Source organism: Lepidochelys kempii, chromosome 12, assembly GCF_965140265.1.
Source record: "Lepidochelys kempii isolate rLepKem1 chromosome 12, rLepKem1.hap2, whole genome shotgun sequence".
NCBI classification, from domain to species: Eukaryota; Metazoa; Chordata; order Testudines; family Cheloniidae; genus Lepidochelys; species Lepidochelys kempii.
The window spans coordinates 34,949,428-34,972,565 of NC_133267.1; the positions used below are offsets into that span (position 1 = coordinate 34,949,428).

The 23,138-nt window shown below is 41.1% G+C and overlaps 1 protein-coding gene across 4 annotated transcripts in view; it reads left to right on the forward strand.

The window, feature by feature from the left end:
* Nucleotides 1-773: 773 nt before the first annotated feature.
* The window catches only part of ATP2C2 (ATPase secretory pathway Ca2+ transporting 2), a 50,087-nt gene continuing 27,722 nt past the window's right edge, over nucleotides 774-23,138 (forward strand). For 2 of the 4 annotated variants that reach the window (XR_012154535.1, XM_073308079.1), the window contains exons 1-11: nucleotides 774-992; nucleotides 13,445-13,552; nucleotides 15,105-15,221; nucleotides 16,917-17,006; nucleotides 17,355-17,390; nucleotides 17,500-17,561; nucleotides 20,603-20,711; nucleotides 20,799-20,948; nucleotides 21,057-21,125; nucleotides 21,599-21,674; nucleotides 21,875-21,941. Coding sequence is in view for 3 of the 4 variants with exons in the window: in XM_073308079.1 (XP_073164180.1) it covers nucleotides 894-992; nucleotides 13,445-13,552; nucleotides 15,105-15,221; nucleotides 16,917-17,006; nucleotides 17,355-17,390; nucleotides 17,500-17,561; nucleotides 20,603-20,711; nucleotides 20,799-20,948; nucleotides 21,057-21,125; nucleotides 21,599-21,674; nucleotides 21,875-21,941 (983 nt within the window). In the remaining variant the exon portion in view is untranslated. Of the gene's footprint in view, nucleotides 993-10,415; nucleotides 10,663-12,247; nucleotides 12,427-13,444; nucleotides 13,553-15,104; nucleotides 15,222-16,916; nucleotides 17,007-17,354; nucleotides 17,391-17,499; nucleotides 17,562-20,602; nucleotides 20,712-20,798; nucleotides 20,949-21,056; nucleotides 21,126-21,598; nucleotides 21,675-21,874; nucleotides 21,942-23,138 lie in introns of all 4 variants that reach the window. The other 2 variants (XM_073308078.1, XM_073308077.1) reach the window with 2 other exon arrangements.

Here is a 23,138-nt window from a genome sequence, read left to right on the forward strand (position 1 = left end):
AAGTTTCCCAGACCTGGAGAAGAGCGCTGTGTGAGCTCAAAAGCTTGTCTCTCTCACTAAGGGAAATAGGTCCAATAAAAGATATTACCTCACCACCTTGTCTCACCCACTCACACTGAATTGAACATTTCTTAAGGAAGCTTTCCCCCAGTGATTCCCCCCACACTCACCTTGCGAACTTACAAACAGCTCAGCAGTGACCATACCCTGCATTTGCATGGAACTGCCTGTGGAAAACAAGCCACCATTTCTGCCTAATGCTGAAATACAGCATAGGGAAGGAAGGAGGGATAGCTCAGTGGTTTGAGCATTGGCCTGCTAAACCCAGGGTTGTGTGTTCAATCCTTGAGGGGCCATTTAGGGATCTGGGGAAAAAATTGGGGATTGGTCCTGCTTTGAGCAGGAGGTTGGACTAAATGACCTCCTGAGGTCCCTTCCAACCCTGATATTCTATGATTCTATGCTGTTGCATTTTATCAGAGTGTGGGGGAAACAATAGAGCTGAAAGACCTCCAAGTGCAAAAATCAATTGCTTTACACTCCCTTAACAGCTACTGCAGCCTGAGTTACAGCCAAGACTGCTCCATACAAATACTAACCATGGGTTTGACTAAGCACACACAGGAATTCTTTGGCATGGAGTTGAATAAGCTAAGCACCCTGTAGGTATCTGCTGCTCTGAGCGGCCAGAGTGAAGGAGGGTGTGCAGCCTCTCCCAGGCACCTGTTGCTGGCAGTGGGCGTGGCTTCCTCTGTAGGCATCAGGTAACACCTGCCAATCCCTCTTCTGTAGCTACAACCCAGGCTTGCAAGGGAATTTGAGCCACAGCCAGGAACAGGTGACATTCAAGCAACAGCAGCAGAATGAGGAGCTGCTGCTGAGACAAAGGAAAGATGGTAGAAAGACGCTTCTCCAAACTCTTCCAGAAAGGGTCACTTTTCCGCTTAGCCCAGAAATATCAGCCAGTTGGGAATGGAGAGCCGGAACGGGAGGTAAGGATTCCCTATGCCTCTTGCCTGTAAGTTATGAAATGTGGTGTGTAGTTGGGGCTAAGCCTACTGTGCATTGCTGGCAACATTACCTCTCTATAGCTCTGGCAGTTTTGCGGTGCTACTTTGATTTATCATCATATTTAAAATGGAGGATAATAGCAACGACGACACTGACCTGCCTATTGGGGTGTTGTGTGGTTAGTTAATGTGTGTGCAAGCTGAATAGCTCTATGATAAATCGTAAGTATTAACATTCATCTTTATGTCAAGGCTTCGCTAACAATACTCAGATTTGCAGCATATGTCATTGTGTTTGCACTGATTTTAGGATCAGACATTTTAACAATGTAGGCCAGTACTCTGAGCAGAAAGGCCCAAGGAAATGAATGAGTCCTGAGGATGAACTTCCAAATGGGTGATTCCTTCAGTTCAGAATAGAGCCTATTAGCGAGTGGGATGAGACATCCAGCTGCTCGGATGGCACTTTATCATTATTTTCATTTTTATTTTACAAAATAATCCACGGATGTTTTCAAAATGTCACTCATTTTCAGAAAGATTTTTTTTTGTCTTCTCAAAAATGTTCATGAAATGTGGTTTTGGAACATTTCTGAAATATACCTTTTTTGGTGTCCCCTCTATTTGCCACTGAATGTGAGAGAATGAAATCGTTGGTTTCTGTGGTTTTCCATATGTTTGACTTTCTATTTTACATTTTTCCTCTAGCCACTCTGTAAGCTCTCTGGGGCTGGGCCTGCCTCTGATTACTATGGGTTTGTCCAGTGCAATGGTGCTCTGATTTCTGCTGAGGCCTCTAGGATCTATTGTAATAGAATTAATAATAATGATAGGATTGGATATTTTCAAGTAACAAAGTAACTGATCCTTGCCATACTCATGTGAGGTGTTGACCTTTGGACCCATTCACATGGGTGAGAGGAATCTGATTTCATCCTTTCTTCCATACCTGGATTGATTCATTTTGTTTATAACACTACATTGCTTTCCCTCCTTGGCATTTGCACCTTCCAAATACTTATAGGCAGTTTATGTGCCCTTTAATCATGATTTGCCCAAGCTCTGTATATTGCAGTTAGTATTCTTAATCTTTCTTCAAAAGCTATTCCCTCCAACTCTCTAATCTGCTCTTCAGTCCTTCCCATTTGTTGTCTTCTTTCTAGTATCAAGTTGGCCAAAACTGTTGGCAGTATTCTATGTGTAGCCTCACTAGAGAGGGAGACCGAGACCATCCTCTTTTTGCTCCTCTATGTGATGCTACGGCATACATAGCCCAACTTCACAGAGTAAAATGGAGACGTGGCTGGGATGCCAAAAAAAAAAACAATTCTGATCTTGCTGTGACGTGAGATAGCAAAATAATCTCTCTCTTTTGGTAATCTGTTAACCCAATGAAGAGGAACATAGATGCAGTTTTTAAACTCTGGTCCATTGATTTGGCCAATATTTGAGTGAGGGTCAAGTCACTTGTCCACAGTCAGGGAACTATAGTCAGTCAGTGGCTTGTTCTGAATTAGAACTTGCAGTCTTCTGGCTCTGACATTCTTGCTACAGCATAGTAAATAATTATGAGTATTTGCTCTCTCTCTGTGAGCACATGATCTGCTTGAATTCCAGTCCAAGTCTATGCAGAACATGATACCACTATAATATGACACTACAATGCGGACTAGCATGTACACAAGGGCAAGCAAGTGCGTACAGTGTATTTGGACCTTCAGAAAGCCTTTGACCAGGTCCCACACCAAAGGCTCTTAAGCAAAGTAAGCAGTCCTGGGATAAGAGGGCGGATCCTCTCACAAATCAGTAACTGGTTAAAACATAGGAATAAATTATCAGTTTACATAGTGGAGAGAGGTAAATAGCAGGGTCCCCCAAGGATCTGAACTGGGACTGATATTCATATTCATAAATGATCTGGAAAAGAGAGTAAACAGTGGGCTAGCAAACTTTGCAGATGATGCAGAATTACACAATATAATTAAATCCAAAGCTGGCTGTGAAGAGTTACAAAAGGGATCTCACAAAACTGGGTGACTGGGTAACAAAATGGCAGATGAAATTCAGTGTTGATAAATGTTAAGTAATGCACATTGGAAAACATAATCCCAACAATGCATACAAAATGATGGGGTCTAAATTAGCTGTTACCACTCCAGAAAGAGCTCTTGGAGTCATTGTGGATAGCTCTCTGAAAACATCCACTCAGGGTGCAGCAGCTGTCAAAAAAACTAACAATGTTAGGAGCCCTTAGGAAAAAGAATAGATAATAAGACAGAAAATATCACAATGCCACTATATACATCCATGGTACACCCACACCATGAATACTGTGTGCGGTTTCTGGTCGCCCCATCTCCAGAATGAGATATTAGAACTGGAAATAGTACAGAGAAGGGCAGCAAAAGTGTTTACTGGTATGGAACAGCTTCCATATAAAAGATGAAGAAGAGTGGGACTGTTCAGCTTAGAAAAGAGACAACTAAGGGGGGACCAGGGGATACGATAAAGGTCTATAAAATCTTGACTGGGGTGGAGAAAGTGAATGAGGAAGTGTCATTTACCCGTTCGCGTAACACAAGAACCAGGGGTCACCCAATTAATTTCATAGGCAGTAGGCTTAAAACAAACAAAAGGAAGTACTTCTTCACACAACGCACAGTCAACTTGTGGAACTCATTGCCAGGGGATGTGGTGAAGGCCAAAAGTATAATTGGATTAAAAAAATAATTAGATAAGTTAATGAGGATAGGTCCATCAATGGCTATTAGCCAGGATGGGCATGGGTGCAACCCCACACTCTGGGAGTCCCTAAACATCTGCCTACCAGAAGCTGGGACTAGACAACAGGGGGGTGAATCATTTGACATTTGCCCTGTTCTGTTCATTCCCTCTGAAGCATCTGGCACTGGCTGCTGTCAAAAGGCAGGATACTGGGTTAGATGGACCATTGGTCGGACCCAGTATGACCATTCTTATGTTCCTAAAGGCCTACATTTTCAGTGTAAGTTTAGGAAGAATCTGGGGAAATGATTTCCATTCAAGCCCACAGAGACCTCATTACAATGCAAATACATCAGAATGATTTCAATGCAAGTCTACAAAGATACTAAAATCATTTAAATGTACAACTGGAGACCTTTCCACAATGCCATTAGGATGTGATATTAACATGTCAAAACAATTTCAGTGGTAATCCATGGAGAATCCATTAGGATGCCATTATATTCTGAAATCATAATGCCAAACAGGGTTGTTACATCCAATTGGAAGAAAAGTTTTAATTTACTACACACACAAGTGCTCCAAGACTTTATTATATTGTTGCTATTGACAATCATTGTTTAAATTATGCCATGTTAATGGTTATAATAATAATGTGATAACTCAAGAATCAATTCCCTGCTTTTGTTATTGTCTGGTAATTGACTAATACTCCATCTGTTTTCTACTTGGAAAGACTTTTACAGTGACAAATAGAGGGATAAAGAAGTTTAAGCCCCCCTTCAAAAAGTCATTTAACTTCTGTGTGCCTCAGTTATTGATCACTAAAGTGGGAATCATAATTCTTTTGTCTTTTCTATTTAAACTTCCTGTTTTAAACTTCTGTTTAAAATTGTTAACTTCTCAGATCTGAGTTTTTCTGAAAATACATGTGCACAGCGCCTAGGAAAATGGAGTTCTGATCTCCGTTGATCTCAGTGGCTAGAGTAAGACAAACAACAATTATATGTGAGCTAAGGCGCAAACATGATTCAAACAGAAAATTTGAAAGTGGAAAGTTTAGAATAGAGTAAAAGGTAGACTACTCTGAAATATTTATGTAATGACACCCACAGCCAAGTCAGCTGCTGAGACAGAAGCAAGAACTGCTAAAAATATAGGTTTTGTTAGCTTGAGCTAAAGGCCTGGATCTCCAATGATTTCATTGGAAGCTAGAAGCCTAAATATGTCTGGGAATCTGGGCTCAAGCTCATTAAGGCAGAGCTCAGAGGCAGTAGCCAACTCAAGACCTTTTTCATGGCATTGCCACAACAGGAGGACACAGAGTCATGGGTTATGTTCATATCAAACCTCCTAATATAGCCTCGATTTCAACTTCAGTACAAGCAGACGACAAGGACAGTGGGTGTTCAACCTCCACTTTAACTTCTGTCTCCCCCCACACACACCTTTCCTCATGACAGTCACCTCATTCTCTCTGAAACTGCTGGGATCTGCTCTCTTCCACCCTCTTCCATATATATATATATATATACCCTTTGCTTGGGGGACTTAGGGCTGGTTGAGGGACCTGAGGGCAGGGAGATGTTCCCCAGAGGTTGGAGTTTGTCCAGCTCTATCCTCCATGATCAACACCAAGTGCTGGTCTCTTCTAAACCCTAAAACCAAACTGCAGAGATCAGTTTCTGAGCTGTGTTACAGTAGCTTCACACATCTCTAATGGTGCTTTCCCCGCACAGATAATGCCTGATATCAAATGGAGATGAATCTGTTCAGGAGCTATCATGGGTCTCATAGTCTCCTACTGCAGCAAAACTCCCAAGAGGGGAAGGATGGTTGGCCAGCAAGGTTTGCTTCCTATCTATCTTCCCTTCATGGGGATGGTGCTCCCCACCATGGTTTGTATCCCCAGGGTTCCGCTGGGAGCCAGGCTGCCACTGGCTTACCCCTGTCCCCTCCCTCCTCGCTTTCAGGCTGGAAGGGAGAGAAAAATCAGAGGGAGGGTTAAAGATTTATGAAGAGGCTCAAAGAGAAGTATGATGCATTGAGTGACTGCTCCCTAGCTCTCCAACATGCCTCCACAAATAGAGTGAGACCCCAACACATAGTATGCCTGTGGAGGGACCTTTGATGAACTCCTGGAGTGGGAAACAGCATGCCATTAATCTGCTGCTTCCTTCTTTTGCTCTCCTTTGTGAGCATTGTTGGATACCATCCAGCCCCGGGGGGATTCTGCAGCAAAGGAGATTTAGGTTAGATATTAGGAATACCTTTCCAACTATAAGGCTATTTAAGCTCTGGAATAGGCTTCCAAGAGAGGTTGTGGAATCCCCAACCCCAGAGGTTTTTAAGAACAGGTTGGACAAACAGCTGTCAGGGATGGACTAGGTTTACTTCGTCCTGCCTCAGTGCTGGAGGCTGGACTTGACTTCTCAAGGTTCTGTCCAGCCCTACATTTCTATGATTCTCATAGCTTTGTGTGCATGAGCATTGTAAATACTGTAGCAAGAGTAGAGATAGATGGGCAGAATTATATATGAATATAGATGAGGCATTTCCCTCTCTTTTAATAGGAAAAACGCCCTCTTTGGCTGGAATTATTGTTTGCTGCATTCACACAAAAGCCACTAGCAATGACATGGGCCTTGCAAATATAATCTTTCAATTCCAAAGCCTTTTCTTATTAAGGCAAAGATAGTGTAAACCCTGAATCAATAATTCTGAATTAAAGTCAAGACAAAGTTGACTGTATAACCTTTTGGATGGGATTTTCAAAAAGTCCATCACCCCTGTTTGCAGGCAAAATTTACACCTAAAATATATGTGACCTGACAAAATGAATTAGGTTGCAAATCAGATTCGGTGCATCTCCAGTTAAATGTTTGCCCCCACTGGATTGGAAAATTTGTCCCTTTCCATTGAAGAACTTCTTAAACAGTAGCACTTGTTTAAAAATGTCAGAGCTTGAAATTTTTTGATTGGGGCAGGAGGGGGAGGGAAAATGTCATCCTGAAATGTTTTCCATTTTTCTCCCAGTTCTATTGCTCAGTCTGTTTTTTCCATTCCTTTCATTCTAGTGTGCCTTGTACTTCTTGTGCTCCTTCTCTGTGTTGCAATTTATTCATGTCTCTGAATTTTTCTTAATTTTAGTTTTCTCTTAGTGGAGCTGGTGCTGCACCAGTAGCTTGGGGACGGTACGAAGGGCTCACAGACACACGCACACCGGGTCCAAATGTTCCAACCTTTCTTTTTTTTCGAACAAAAAATTGCAATGTTAGTGAAAGTTGGAATATTTTTTGAAAAAGTTTTTTGAATTCAACTTTTTTTTTTCCCTTTTGGACCAAAAAAAAAAAAAAATCAAAGAGGAACAAAGCAGGTCATGTCAAATGTTTTGTTTGTTTCATTTTGGTGTTTAAAACCAAAACAAAATGAACATTTCCGTTCAAAACACACACACAAATCAAAATCTTCCGCAAAAAATGTTAAACAAAACCATTTTGTTCAAGTTCTTCACGGAAACACTGGATTTTTCTACCAGCCGTACATATATATGTACGGGTTTGCAGGATCAGAGCTTAAGTTTGTTGTCCATCTGGCAATGGAAATAGGTTGGCTTTTGTTCTTTGCCCTAAATGTAGTACTGAGTTACAATTCCAGTATATGCCTGCTTTTTTTTTTTTTTCCTTATTTTAACATCTACTGTAATGGGGTGTGTGCTTTTCCCTGCTACTCATTCACTTCCCAACAGAGGTGTACAAGCCTGCCCAATCACTCTTTACTTACTGCTGCTATTGCTTGACTGCATGTTTATACATTGGCAATAAAGTTTGGTAATATGTGCCCTTTAAAAGAAAAGTACCAGGAAGGAAAGGAGGTCTATTTAAAAACAGACCAAATGAAAGGTCAGCACAGCATATCACACATGAGCAAAAAGTCAGAGCCTATTTACATAGTCTTTAAGCATTTGATTAAAGATTTTCTAAGGGAACAAGTTTGCTGGCAGACACATTTAGCTCTTTAGGGGTCATCTTGCCCTTGATCCTTCTGAATTTGCCCCCAGAAATACAAAACGAGAAACATGCTGCCATGGAAACCAGTCCATTGTTATCTTGAATACATTTTGGTTCCTAGTCAGGTGTCCAGGTCTTTGGCAAACATTAACTTCCTTTAACAAAAAGAAAAACAGCTTGTCCCCAACAGGGCATGAAAGGGACCAATGGCCCTAATATTTTCCAGCAAGCTGGGAGTTAACTTCATTCTCTGCAGCTCCCACACAGGTTTACAGGGTGGAGTAATGAAGCAGGGTTGACACTTGAAGGCCCAATCAGGCCCTTAGAGGAAACCCAGGAAACTCTATATAAGCAGCTACCTTACAAAGCTGAGCTTCCAGGGTCCCACCCTGTTGCTGAGTGGAGTGGGTGGGACTGCACTCTGTGTGGGTCTGTGTTTAGGTCAAAAACTCCTCGTGGGTGTAATCTGCACACCCTAAGGCATGAGTGAAGACCTGGAACATGTACTTCCAGTCTGCCTGTCTTTACTTTTGAGTCAGGAAACACAATGAGAACAAGAAGGAACACACTGAAAATCTCTCCCAAGGGAAGAGAGTGAGAAAGCGCTGTGTGTTTGTGTGTATGTGTGTGATATGCTTTGTGGTAGCAGTGTTGAACTAATTGGGGGTGCAAGCTGGCTTGGGCGAGGGGGTCTCTGTACATGGGACCTGTCAACTGTATTGCAAACGTTCAAAAGCCATGAGTGAGGTCAACAAAATCACGAGCCTGGCTTAAAAGTTATTTTAAAATATTTTTTAAAAAATATTTAAAGTTTACGTGTCTTGTGGTTTTAGGACCATCAACGTTCACATTTTCAGGTTTATCTCTGCAACCATGAAAGCTAGAAACTTTTTTTTTTTTTTTCAAGTGAAAGTTGAGTTTCTGGTATATTCACAGGACTTCAGGGCCTCAGGCTGTAAGAAAAACACCAAATATTTTGAGACTCACAATGAGAGTGGAAGAGTTGGCAACCATGCTTAAGCAGGATTAAACAGCACTCGTGACACAGCACCACAGATGGGGGCAGGAAAATACCTTGTTGTGGAATTCTAGTTTGTTTTTCCTTGGTTTTTGTACTATGCCCGTTGTTGTAATGCCGTACAGAGTAGAACTTTTCAAATATCTCACACTCACACACACACACTGGAGTGTTAGTCTTTTGCGGGATTGGTTTTCACCCGCTTCCAATAAATACTAAGTTGTGCTCTGTGGGAAAGCAAGGATGAAGTTTTACATTTGGAAAGGCTCCTTATTTGACCAAATCACTCGCTCTCCCAGCTTAGACTTCACCAAATTTAGCTCGCCCAAGTAAATATAGGAAGGAGAAGGGAGCAAACAATACCCCAGAATGAATAACCCTAACCAAACAGAAACGAGAAGTCTTCACACGCTCTGGTGCATTTGAGAGTCGTAGAAAGCTCTGCCTCTCTCACCCTTTCCAGATTTGCTGTGTGTCCCAGTGCAATCTATAATGAATCATAGATCAAAACCAACAGTAGCCAGAGAGCTAAAAGAAGATGTGACATTTTGTAAGGTGTGGTGGTGCAGAACATTATGCATGACTTGTAGCCTAAATGTCTGCTCCTTTGTAACTTGTAGCACTGTCTGTGCTGGCCAGACAATAGTTACACTAACAATTTTTATTTTCTCCTGCCAACCCCTCCTTGAGTGGCGCACTCTTTATTGTATTTAAGTAGATTGTAGCTACATGCTAGTCTAGCATATGCCAACTCATTGCTGGAAATGGCCCACCTTGATTATCATACACATTGTAAGGAAAGTGATCACTTTAGATAAGCTATTACCAGCAGGAGAGTGGGGTGGGGGGAGAGAAAACCTTTTGAAGTGATAAACACCCATTTTTTCATGGTCTGTGTGTATAAAACATCCTCACTGCATTTTCCACTTTATGCATCCGATGAAGTGAGCTGTAGCTCACGAAAGCCTATGCTCAAATAAATTGGTTAGTCTCTAAGGTGCCACAAGTCCCCCTTTTCATTTCAAACACTGTGATCTTTGTCTTGCAAAGCCATTCTGCATTTACTGAGTGGCATGTCCCAATACATGCAGATTAACTCCTTTTAATAATTGTCCCTTTGTAACAATACAGTTTATTTAAGCAAAACTTATAACTTTTATATATCAGCAAAATAAAAAATGTAATGGCTTTCCATGTATAGCTCAAATCAGTAGCTCAAATTTCAGATCAACGGGTCTGACATTTCTCCACCTTATTAAAAGGAGTGAGTGAATTATAATTATAGATATTATAAAAGAGATTTTAAAACATCTAGATAAGGCACTGGGTTGAGGCTTAGGTGACCTGGCTTCTGTATCTGGCTCTGTCATTAATCAGCTGTGTGACTCTGAGAGAGTCACTTTCCCTCTCTGTGTGCCTCAGTGTCCTCCTCCACCCTTTGTTTGGATTGTAAAGGTACTGTCTATCACTACGTTTATGTAAAGTTTCCAGCACAATGGATTCCTGTTCTCAGCTAACGTGTCTAAAGCCTACTGTAATGCAAATAATACTTATTAATAATAATGAACATAACATTACCTAACCACCGCTTTTTCTGTAAAGGAAAATCATGCTGTTTCTCTCGAGCAATATTATTTCTATCTGTCCATGTAGGGGCTTGTCCAGCTTTCGTTGGGGTTGTATCTGAGAGCCTTTGAGGGAGTCAACAAATTAAAGGACAAAGGAGAACTGATGACTTATCTGGACACTGATATAGTAATGAAATGTCTGCCTAATCTAGTTGCCCGAACCAGCAACCTGCGAGTGCTGCTGCACAACGATGGCCAAGCGACCTGGGATGCAAATCTTAATAAAGAGTATGAGAAACTGAATGAGTTAATTAAGAGGCCCCAGTCCTAAGGTACTATGACAGTAAGCACTACAGCCAGGTCTACGCCATAAGCTTGGGTCGACACAAGTTACGGCAGCATAAAGCCACCATAGTTAGTATATCGCTTGTGCCAAGTTATCCTCCGATGACTCCAAGGGGGGGCGGGTATCAATGCAGTCCTTTTAAAGCAGTATGGTCAAAACTGGACCATACTCAAATACTGGAGGTCAAGTGGCTTATGCGTCAAAGGCACTAACAAAAGTTGAGTGTTGATATGCTCAGAGAAAAAGGCTTTGACCTTAGTCCATGTGTGTAAAAAGTTTCATGTCTTTATTTAGGGGAGTACAGTGTTAGCTGAAACTGACCATAAACAAAAATAAGGAGGAGTACCTGTGGCACCTTAGAAACTAACAAATTTATTTGAGCTTATTTAAGCTTTTGTGGGCTAAAACCCACTTCATCAGATGCGTGCAGTGGAAAATACAGGAGGAAGATATAGTAAACCGTAAACTGCTTATTATTGCCAAAAGGGCCCTTCCCTTCCCCTTCTCCTGCCCACTGAGAATACAGATCTTAGTTTTTCACTTACAAATGTATGATTTTCAAATCAAATACAAACCTGGGAGAGATTTGATGGGAGCAGACACACTCTGGAGAGCATTCAGGGGGAGCAAAGTCCAGAGCTAGCCATTATACATGTCAATTTGATTTTAAAAGAAAACTCTCTGGTCTCACAGGCCATGTGGACTGTGATTATCACAGCAGCAGCTCAGGATGAGAACCTGCAGAATATGATTAAAGCTACTAGCACAGGGTGACCGGGACAGCATGTTCCTAGGCCCTATCACCGATTCAGGAAGAGCTCTCGGTCCAAGGTAGGATTTTGTTTAAAGACACTAGGATGGTGATTCTTAAGGTGTTAGAGAAAAATATGTTAAAAAGGATAAATGAAGGTCATTTAGAGATTGTAAAATCTAAGAGATTGGCCTCAAATTAACAGTGTTTTGAGGAAGTTTTCAAGCCTTGTCACATATGCTAAAAATACAGACGAAGTTGAGCAAAAGAGCCCATGTTGGTGGCATAGGAAAAATTGGCCCCATTGGAGTAAAGTAGGCATAGATTTGTTTATGTTGCCTGGAAAAAACTATGCCCTCATTCATGACTTATTCTCACTTCTCTGAAATAGCTTTACTATAAGGCTTTGTCTACAATGGTAACTGAACGACAAAACTTTTGTCGTTCAGAGGTGTGAAAAAAACACACACCCTGAAAGACAAAAGTTTCGCAGATGAAAAGCACCAGTGTGAACAGCACTTTGTTGGCAGGAGCGCTCTTCTGCCAACAACATTATCACCATTCAGTGCGGGTGGAAGTTTTTTGTCGGCGGGAGAGCTTTCTCCTACCGACAGACGGCGTGGGCTGCACTTGAGTGAACATGAGTTTAAGCAGTTTGCAGTGAAGTTTGAGGTTTAGAAGTTTGTTCGCAATCCAAGGGGCTGTTGGAAAATGGTGTTTATAATAACTTGGCAACTGAAAAAGGCTGTGGATTCAGACTCATATTTAGCACTGTTAAAGGACAGGATGGCACCAATGAAAAGTGTTTTGTCACCTGCAGATGTTTTGCTTAACCAAAAACTTAGAGCCTGTAAGGAGTGAAGCTGACATCAGAGGAACTGGGGATCTGTAGAAGCACAAAGGAACAGATACAGCTAACCAGGAAAGCAATATGATTTGGGTCCCAGGAGCTGACACCATTCCATGCAGTGTGCTCCTGTGGTCCACAGGACCACCTGTGTAAGTGGCTCAGACTCTTCAGGAACCGTGCCCATAATATCCATGTCCCAGCATCCCTAATGAAGGGAGGCAACATCTGTGCTAAGACCCAGAGGAGCTTACTCAGGAAGCAGAACAGCTGCACCTAATTTTCAAAAAAAGCACATGGAAAGAGGGCAGTCTCCTAGGAAGGTGGGTGCTGCTTCCAAAAGAAAAAACAATCTTCTCCACTTCCTGAGTGATTGCTGCAGACATGCACCATTTTTGGCTTGGTTGCATTGCAATTCCTTGCATAGGCATCTCCTGAGGACTTCATGAAGGAGCTTTCATTTGAGCTGACTCTAAGATAAATCACCAGCTCTCTTTCCCAGGAACAGCTTCTCTCTTCTGTACCGAGAAGGATTTCTGGTTATTTGGGAGAAAGGCTCTGGAACTAGACCTGGCCATGTTCACCTTCTGCCTCTTTCCTCTCCAGCCCATTATGTGCAACACCCTTGCTACTTCTCCCTGGAACTACTGCCAAGCGGCTGGCTGTTTTTCTCAGCATTTACCAAAGTATTTACCTGATACTTTCTTTCTCCTCCCCTCTTCCTGTAGCATGGCCTGATTTCCTGGAACCATTGGAGAATAAGTTTCCACTTCCAGCATAAAATGGACACATGCGTGCACACACACAGTATAAGGGGGAACTGTATCCTCTCTCAGGAGCAAAACAACTTGTGAGTTACAGGCATGATTGAGTGGTCAGACCAACCATTCCAGCTCAGACACTGACTACCTCTGTGGTCTTGGACAAATAATTTAACCTCTCTGCCTTAACTTTCCCCATCTGTAAAACAGAGATGATAATATGTACCTGCCACAGGAGAGGGAGAGGGGTTGCAAGGGTGAATTATTTAGCTGTTAGATAAGTGTGAAGACCTATAACTGAAGGATAAGGGAAGAGAGGCCAAATAAAGGGAGGAACCAAAAAACTAATGAAATGACTGTACTAGCTATGTTCTTCTTCCCTAACAATTGCATTATCTGTATTACTCAGACAGATGAACGGGAATTGACAGCAATTGAACAAGAGAAAGAAGTGAAAGCTCTCCCCCCCAAAGAAGCTTGCAAATGCCATAAAGAAGACTTGGCAAAAAGTTTACATGTAAGGATGATTACATAATGCGTAACCACACTTTGTGGAAATACGGACTCACCCCAATATCCCACATTATTTTGTTCCGAGAGGGAGCTAAGCTGCGAAATTCATATCTAGTTTTAGATGCAAACTTCCTCGTGCATCAGATGTGGTTCAGATATGTCCTTTTCATTTGGGTGGCTTTCTGAGACTTAACAGTTGAAAAATTGGTTTACTTTGTTCTGATCAGCGGTGATGGTGAGTTAAGTGAACCTCTGAACCGCAAATGACTTGAGTTAAAGCTTGGGCAGCACAGACCACTAACTACGCTTGGTCCATCACCAACGGGTGGAGGATTTAGCACAGTTCTGCAAACTTACATGCAAGATACACAGCTTTTCAGGTGTGACGATCTTAGTGGACATAGGACACAGGACTGGAAGGGACCTGCTGGATCATCAAGTCCTGTCCCTTGTTATTGCAGGCAACCCTGTCAAGTAATCCCTTTCATAAATGTATCAAGCTCCATCTTAAAACCTGATAGGAGTTTTGCCCCCACGACTCCTATTGGGAGGCTGCTCCGCAGCCTCACTCCTCTGATGGTTAGGAACCACCTTCTAATTTCCAGCCTAAATTCATTCGTGTCCAGTTTACACCCAGTTTACTCTCATATGGCCCCATTTTCTTCCCTTAGTCCCACAGCATTCCAAGCATCTAAATCAATAATATTCATTTTGTAGCTCTAGAACCATAGATGATTCCCTGAAACATCACATGGGGTTTTCCCTGGGCCTGGATCATGTGATTTACACGTAGCCATGTGTAAGAGATGATGTGGGGAAACGCACACATATACACCTCCCCAAAAGGAACACTGGGTTGCATTCTGCCTCTGGAGGAATATTTTAAATACTCAATTTATATTACAGTTTGCAATGGGCAAAAACTAATAATATACTGTAAGGAATATAAACATGATCATATATGTATGAAAAGAATATGCTGGAGGATAGAAATCTAGGAAATGCTGATCCACTAAAGCTAGGGACCAGGGAATATTGTTGTACTAAGTATTTTATATAGTTTTTAATTTTTAGTTTATTCTCCACTACTGCCATCTCTCAAACTTGCAGACCCAATTTATTTCCATGTTTGTTTGTTCTTTTTTTTTATTTGGCAAAACATTGATTATTTTTTTTCTATTGTTTCTAGTGAACCCAGAAGTTAGTTAGTTACTTAGTTGGTTTTTATTTAGTCATTCGTCAAATGGCACCACAAATCTGGAAATGGGATTTGTTAATGAATTTGTGCTCCCTCTGCTGGATTTATGATAGTAGCCTCCAAAGATTTGTAGCTGGTACAAAAGCAGTGGTTCTCTTTTATTGTTGTTTTTCGTGTCTGATCATTCTGGATATTTGGTCAAGTGTCATCTGTGGGGGGAGTACAAATGAAAGCCATAAGACTTGGTCAAATATTAGATCTGAACTTGTGGCCAAATGTATTTATTACTTTTAATGCAGCTTGATTGCATGATGCAGTTTTCCTGGATGATTTTACACTGATTTCAACCTCCCTCCAGGTTGATTTACAAACTGGACTCTCAGAGTTTTCAGTGCTACAACGCAGAATAACACATGGCTGGAATGAGTTTACAGTAGACAATACAGAACCTATATGGAAGAAATATCTAGACCAGGTAAGGATTACATGTGTAATTATGGTGCAGCCCATTAAAAGGTGGTTTCACATTTGTGCAGTAGTACTCAACAGTGAGAAAATCTGTTCTGATTGGATCTTAGTGCTTCCATATATTAGAAATTGTATGGCTTTTATTCCTGTGGCCCCAATCCAGCAATGATCTCTGCATAGAGACACAGGGGCTCACTGAGCCTGGTGGGAAATCATTACAAACATGGACCATGATCTTGCATTACATGGAGATAGATTTAAAGATCCACCCGTTGCTTAAGATGCTGTACACTGTATAAATCAAGAGCCGTATCGTTCTTTGCACCACTTACATAACAATAACGATATTCATTTCCTACTCAGGCCAGTGGTAAAAGAATGAAAGGTTGTATAAAGAAAGTGATAACTGGAGTATATTCTGATTTCAGTTACGACATAGTTCCGTGAATGAAACTGATGAGCACTAAATCTTCAGCAAAAAAGGATGAACTGTGTAAAACTCAGATGAAAGTTAACTTCAGCTCTTGTGCTAGAGTAAGAAATGCAATATTGCGATATCACTTTGAAGACTGAGTGATTCAAATAATGCAAGAAACAAACTATCGAGGTGGTGTCTTTAATCTTATTCTTTCTAGGCTGAGTTATCCTTCATTAGGTGCACATGGAATCTCATGTTTATTAATGGATCTCACAAGCTGAATGTAATTTACATCTGTGCCTTGGAGCTTTTACCAGAACAGGGATTATTTTTTGATAGAGATTGATTGTTGTGATTTTCTTACTAATCAGTTTTGCCTCTGGTTGCACTTTAGATGGATCCTAAGGATTGTAAATTTTGTTTATTTTATTTAAGGGTTCATTTTTATTTCACTGATTTCCCCCCACACACACACACACATTCAGTGTTCTTTAAGCAACTTCATAGAACCATAAGTAAATTTTCTACGCTTGTTTCTAAAGCATTCTTTGTGCCTAATTAAAAATGACACATGGATGCTTTGCTCCCCACCTGCTTGACCCTTTTAGCAAGGGATTTTCTTTTGAGGGTACAGAATGGATTTTTTTAGTACAGTCATGCTCTCTAACAACCCTTCAGTCTCCTTGGAAGTGTTACTTGTTGGAGTACACAATTCACACTGATAAATTTGAATGACCTGTAACGTACATTTTTAAATTTCACTGTGGCCTGGCTCCTTTCATTTACTGTACGGTATTTTATGCAATCTTTTTTGTTAAGAATGGGAACTAAGGACTTGAGTTTCATGATTGACTTCAATGGGAGCTGGCTCAAGCCCAAATTCCACTAAGGTGCATCTTCATAACCTATGGCAGAGTGGGGGGAATGGAGTTTCTTTCTTTATCTTACTTAACTCAATTACATCACTTCCAATGGTTACTGAGTGAGGTCAAGATTTTCACAAATAGAAGCTTAAAATTAGGCTCCTAAATCCATATTTAGGTCCCTAAATAAATGGCCATATTTTCAAAAGACCCGAGCATCCAACAGTTCCTATTTATTTGCAAGAATGATGCAGTAGCACTAATTAAAGGAATTCTTTGTATCAATTAGATGTTTCTTCTTATTTCTAAAGAAGTCCAGCATTAAACTGTGTCACTAAACAGTGAACTAATGAGGATTATTTTTCTTAAATAAAATGGTTTTTTGAAACAAAAAAAAATCTCTTATTTTATTTTATTTTAGTTTAAGAATCCGCTCATTCTATTGCTGCTGGCTTCTGCTTTAGTAAGTGTAATTACTAAAGAATACGAGGATGCTGTGAGTATTGCAATGGTAAGTTATTCACCTGGAAGTGGAATCCCCTGGCAATTGAAGCTAGACAAATTCAGACAGGAAATAAGGCATACAGTTTTAACAGTGGCGGTAATTAATCAGTGGATCAGGTTTATGGAGGATTCTCCAGCACTGGCCATTTTAAAATCACGATTGGATGTTTTCTTTCTAAAAGAGCTGGTCTATGAATTATTTTGGGGGAGTTCTATGGTGTGTGTGAGACCCAGGGTCAGACTTATATGATCACAGTAGTCCTTCTGGCCTTAGAATCTCAGAATCACCTGTAAGGCAAGCTCTGCATTAGCTGCAGTTAACATGCCCATGAATTTAATACCTCTTTCTCTTTAGGCAGTAATAATTGTGGTTACAGTGGCCTTCATTCAGGTACGTCCTAAGAATCCTTAACTTTGCAGCATAGCTCTGCATCTCAGTTTATGGCCCATTTGAAGTAATCCTGCTTTTGTAACTTAGTTTTATGCTGCTCTCTCATAAGGAGTATCGCTCTGAAAAATCTTTGGAAGAGCTCAACAAACTAGTCCCCCCAGAATGTAACTGGTAAGTCATGCAGAGCTATTCATTTTCTTTTAGTTCTGGTTGTGGGGAAGAAGCCAGATAATGAAGGCAACAATTCTGATGCTTGTGCATGTAATGAATTGCTGATAACTGTCTTTGGATGGGTGTCCAGTTGGTAATAAGAACAGGAGTACTTGTGGCACCTTAGAGACTAACAAATTTATTTGAGCATAAGCTTTCGTGGGCTACAGCCCACTTCATATATCTCCCTCTTATGACTTGCCCTGGTGTTCGCAGTTGCAGGAATTCTCCTTTAGCAGAGATGGCTGAAGTTCGTGTGTCGCTGCTTACATTCCTGGGGTTTGAGCCCCGGTGATTAGCATGGGGTTTATATGTGTGTAGCCAAAGGTGCCTTACACATGATCCAAGGGATGAGCTAGCTTCAGTCAATAAGATTGAGAGTCTAGCTACACCTGCAAGTCAAATATTGGTTTCTGAGCTGTGCAATAAAACTTTTTTTGCCAGTGAGCATATGGAAATAACCATCAATCCCAGGTTGGAATTTGTGCTTGATAGACTGAGAAATGATCCTACCATATTTATTAGGCTTCCCAGCCCCCACTAACATGCCCCGGGGGGGAAGAGGGGAGAGTAGGATTTCTCATTCTATTTTATACAGATCTATCTTATTTCCATTTCCTTTTGGTTTTTTGGCCTTGTGACTGAATCCTTGAACTAATCCCCCCTGTATCATCTTTGCACCACTGCTGTCTGTAATTCATATGTACTGAAGGCTGCTCTGAGTAGTACCAGCTGCCAGCGACCCCCCGCCAAAGGATAAATCCATCATCTGGAAATTCCTGAAGTGTAAGGATGGCCCAGACATGTCCCCTTTTCCTTGGATACAGCCCCCCTAAACTGGAAGCTGGAGAGACTGGCAAAGGAGTCACTACAGCAAGTTTACACTATCTGATGATTCCCCAGTACAGGGGGAATCCCCCACTGGCCATATTCTCTGGCATTAGGGTACCTTTACCCTGGGAGATCCACAAAAAGCAACTCTAATGGACTGAAGGTCCTGGCCCATTGGTGTGCATATTAGGGATTTGCATACAACCAAGTTGACACCTGTCTACTGATGTGCATGTGCAAATACCCAATTTACATGCAGGATGTTTGGGCATAAATTAACCATATGTCAATACATGCATTCATTGCACATGCTGAGTTTAAAAATGTTTCTCTGCATATGATACAGTTTGACTGTATTTGTGTCCGTTATGTTGTATAGTGTATCAAATCTTATTGGTCTGACTGCTTTAGTGTTAAGGATCAACTTTCTAGATTACAAAAAGCCTTTTACTACTTGTTGTGATGGGTTCGGTCACAGAGACCCCCTTGGGACTGTCGCCTGATGTGCTGAGATTTCCTCTGAGCCCATTTTCCCTGCCAGCTTGTTGAGCCAGACACTGTGTTGTTAGGCTGCTGCAACACAGACCCAGTCTGGGCCATGCCCCCGAAAGCTGCAGACTTTAACCAAAAACTGCTCAGCAAGTCACCTATCTCCAGCACCCAGACACCCAGTTCCCAATGGGATCCAAATCCCAGATAAATCCGTTTTACTCTGTATAAAGCTTTATACAGGGTAAACTCATAAATTGTCTGCCCTCTATAGCACTGGTAGAGAGATATGCACAGCTGTTTGCTCCCCCAGGTATTAATCACTGACTCTGGGTTTATCAATAAACAAAAGTGATTTTATTAATTATAAAAAGTAGGATTTAAGTGGTTCCAAGTAATAACAGACAGAACAAAGTAACTTACCAAGCAAAATAAAACAAAACACGCAAGCCTAAGCCTAATACATTAAGAAACTGATTACAGGTAAATCTCACCCTTGGAGGTGTTCCAATATGCTTCTTTCACAGAGTAGACACCTTCCTAGTCTGGGCCCAATCCTGGTACAATCCTTGTTAGTTCCAGCTCAGGTGGTAACTAGGGGATTTCTCATGACTGGCAGCCACCTTTGTTCTGTTCCACCCCCTTTTATAGCTTTGGCACAAGGCAGGAATCTTTTGTCTCTCTGGGTCCCCACCCCTCCTTCTAAATGGAAAAGCACCAGGTTTAAAATGGATTCCAGCATCATGTGACATGTTCACATGTCCTATGATACCCTTAGTCTCCATTTCTCCAGGGCTGTCCCGCACGTACCCTAGGAGGTTTGCAAGTAAACAAAGCTTTTACAACCAATTGTCCTAGTCAATGGGAGCCATCAAGATTTTAAACCACCATTAATGGTCAACTCTTTGCATAATTACAATAGGAGCTCAGAGTTATACTTCATATTACTAGCTTCAGATACAAGAATGATACATTCATACAAATAGGATGAATATATTCAGTAGGTTATAACCTTTGTAATGACACCTTACAAGAGACCTTTTGCATAAAGCATATTCCAGTTACATCATTTTCACATTCATAAAGCATATGGAGTGTAACGTCACACTTGTATCCTTGAAAATCAGCTCTATCATGACGAATACAAATAAATGGTTCATGTTGAGGTTATAATTATTGTGTCAAAAACGAGGCCTGGCCTTTTCTACTTCAAAGGTCTTAGAACTTTGTACCTTACAAATACTCCGGTTACCTTCGCCTGTTTCCTCCAATGAATTTCACAGAGTAGGCACCTAATCTTTTCAAAGGTGAACATTTAGCACAGCAACATGGAAAAACACCAACGGTAATTCTACCTTTAAACAGCTTGCCAAGTATGATGGTCTTTTTCATCGGCCTGTAAGCAGTCTTTAAAGTTCAAACTGCGGGGAAAGCACTCCAATTCAGGATATTCAGGTTAAATGTACATTATTACTGAAATCTAAAGCTTCCATAATCCACCCATCTGTTTGTGCATTAAAACTAAATTCAGGGTAGGAATATAATCTCCTTTCCTCATTCTTAGTTAGATGATAAACTCTTATTTAGATTGGATCATCTCTGGGGCAAGGACCTGGTCCTTATATTTGCCTAGCATGCTGTTTGGCCTATTTAAATAGTATCATTTTCTCAATGTAATGCAGCATAAGGAAAGGAAAACTGCAGCATCTTCTCGCCCGAGACTTGGTCCCAGGAGACATTGTGTGTCTTTCTATTGGAGACAGGGTTCCTGCAGATATCAGACTGATAGAGGTAAACACCAGCTCACACATAAATGATAACATCGGTTTGCTAGTCTATGTTGTGATAAAGACTCCACATAGTTACATTTTTAATTAGGTTACAGACCTGTTGGTGGATGAATCCAGTTTTACTGGAGAAGCTGAGCCTTGCAGTAAGACTGATGATCCCTTACTGGAAGCTGGAGACCTAACAACGCTGAGTAATGTTGTTTTCATGGGAACACTGGTGCGATATGGGAAGGGAAAAGTGAGTCCTATATACTCTCCATATCATCCACCTCTAGATAATAGCTAGAGAATCTTTTAAGTAAGGTCAGTATTTTGCATGATGCTCATTGCTATTTTCCTAATCCAGGGGATAGTTATCGGAACTGGTGAAAACTCACAGTTTGGAGAGGTGTTTAAATTGATGCAAGCGGAAGAGGTAAGGGACAAGAATTCTGTTTGTTTTGTGGGTACAGTGCTGTGTGGTACCGCCACGGGACCCGAGTCTCCGCATTGTTACACAAATACTGGAGGTCAAATGGCTGTTTGTAGGTAGGGTGGTCATGAGCTTCAGGCATTGCAGTAGGATTTAAGAGAGCTGGGTTCAAGTCCCAGCTCTGCCACAAACTTTGAAGACTTTGAGCATGTTACTTATTCTCTCTATGCCTCAGGTCCCCATCTGTGAACTGACTAATGCTTCTGTCTTGTCTTTTGAGATTATAAACTCTTTAATGGACGTTTTTCTCTCACTGTGTATATGGTGTACAATGCCTGCACAATAAGCCCCCAATCTCAGTTTAGGGTTGCTTCAGTGGTAATAATTATGGCTGTATTTATTGTTACTGATTCTACTCACACACCCCATTTTACATAACAGAAACCAATTTTGTTTTTTTCTCTTCACATTTCCAGACCCCTAAAACACCTCTCCAGAAAAGCATGGATAAACTGGGGAAACAACTTACCCTTTTCTCCTTTTGCATAATTGGTGAGTTGGCCCGAATGCTCTGCATAAACTATGATCCATTCCGGTGTCCCTGGAGCAACTTTTTCAAAAGGGCCCTTTCACGTGGAGTGCCTCAGTTTTTGAGTGTCCAGCCTGCGATGACTTGAGATGAAAGATATCTTGAAATCCCTCACAGATCCTTAACTTCCATTTTTTAACTGGCTTTTTCCCCCTTCTCCTAGGTTTAATAATGCTGATTGGCTGGTTGCAAGGAAAGCATCTTCTCGGTATGTTCACTATTGGAGTGAGGTGAGGATTGGAAAGAACTCTTTTATTATTACAGTGAAACACGTTCCGCTAAGAGGTTGCTTGAGACAATGGAGGGGACTTTTTTCTGTGGGGGAAAAAAAAAACTCAGTACTTGTGTTAGTCTCTTAATATGGGGCTTGGTTCTGCACAACAGAAGCCAATGGGAGTTCTACTGTTGATTACAGTGAATATGGAATCTGACCTTACTATTCATTTAATGGGAAATGAAGGAACAAAAGAAGGCTGGAGATTTTATTTTATTTTATTTTTGGGGGGGAAACAGACTGGTGCATTTAGGTACATTATTTCACTAATGTCTGAATTCTGCCATGAACATATTTCCACTGAGCAGTGCCTTGGAAGACATCCACATAAGCATAGCCTTCCTTGATCCCTGCCATAAAAGTACTGCAAAGTCTTAGTAGGCAGCAATTTTAAAACAAACACAAGAAAGCACTTCTTCACACAATGTACAGTCAACCTGTGGAACTCATTGCCAGGGATGTTGTGAAGGCCAAAAGTATAACTGGGTTCAACAAAGAATTAGATAAGTTCATGGAGGATATGTCCATAAATGGCTATTTAGCCAAGATGGTCAGGGATACAACCCTGTGTTCTGGTTGTCCCTAAACCTCCAACTGCCAGAAGATGGGACTGGATGACAGGGGATGAACCACTCAAAATTGCCCTCTTCTGTTCATTCCCTCTGAAGCATCTGACACTAGCCACTGTCAGAGACAGGATACTGGCCTAGATAGATGATAGGTCTGACTCAGTATGGCCATTTTTCTATTCTTATCTCTATGCTTTAAATTAAGAGGAATATTATATCTGCAAATTATTAGCCCTTCTCTAACTTGTTTATAAAGCCAGGAATGTTACATCTGTGCCTGACATATAGAAATACATGCACAACCCCTTAGTCAAATACTATAAACCAACTGTTTGAGTAATATTTGGAAAATGGATCCTTAAGTGTTGCCATAGCTCTAAGATTACTCATTATCTAGCACTGTGTGGAAATAAAAATATGGATGAAGGTCAACATGGAAGGAACTAAAGTAGTTTGGTTTCATACTCACAATGGCTAGGGGGACACTGATGACAAAGGAGAAAAAAGTTTGTCAGCAATTCTTGACTCAGAATTTCAAAGGTGCTGAGAAACAAAGCTCCAACTGGCTCCAGTTTGGGCTGAAT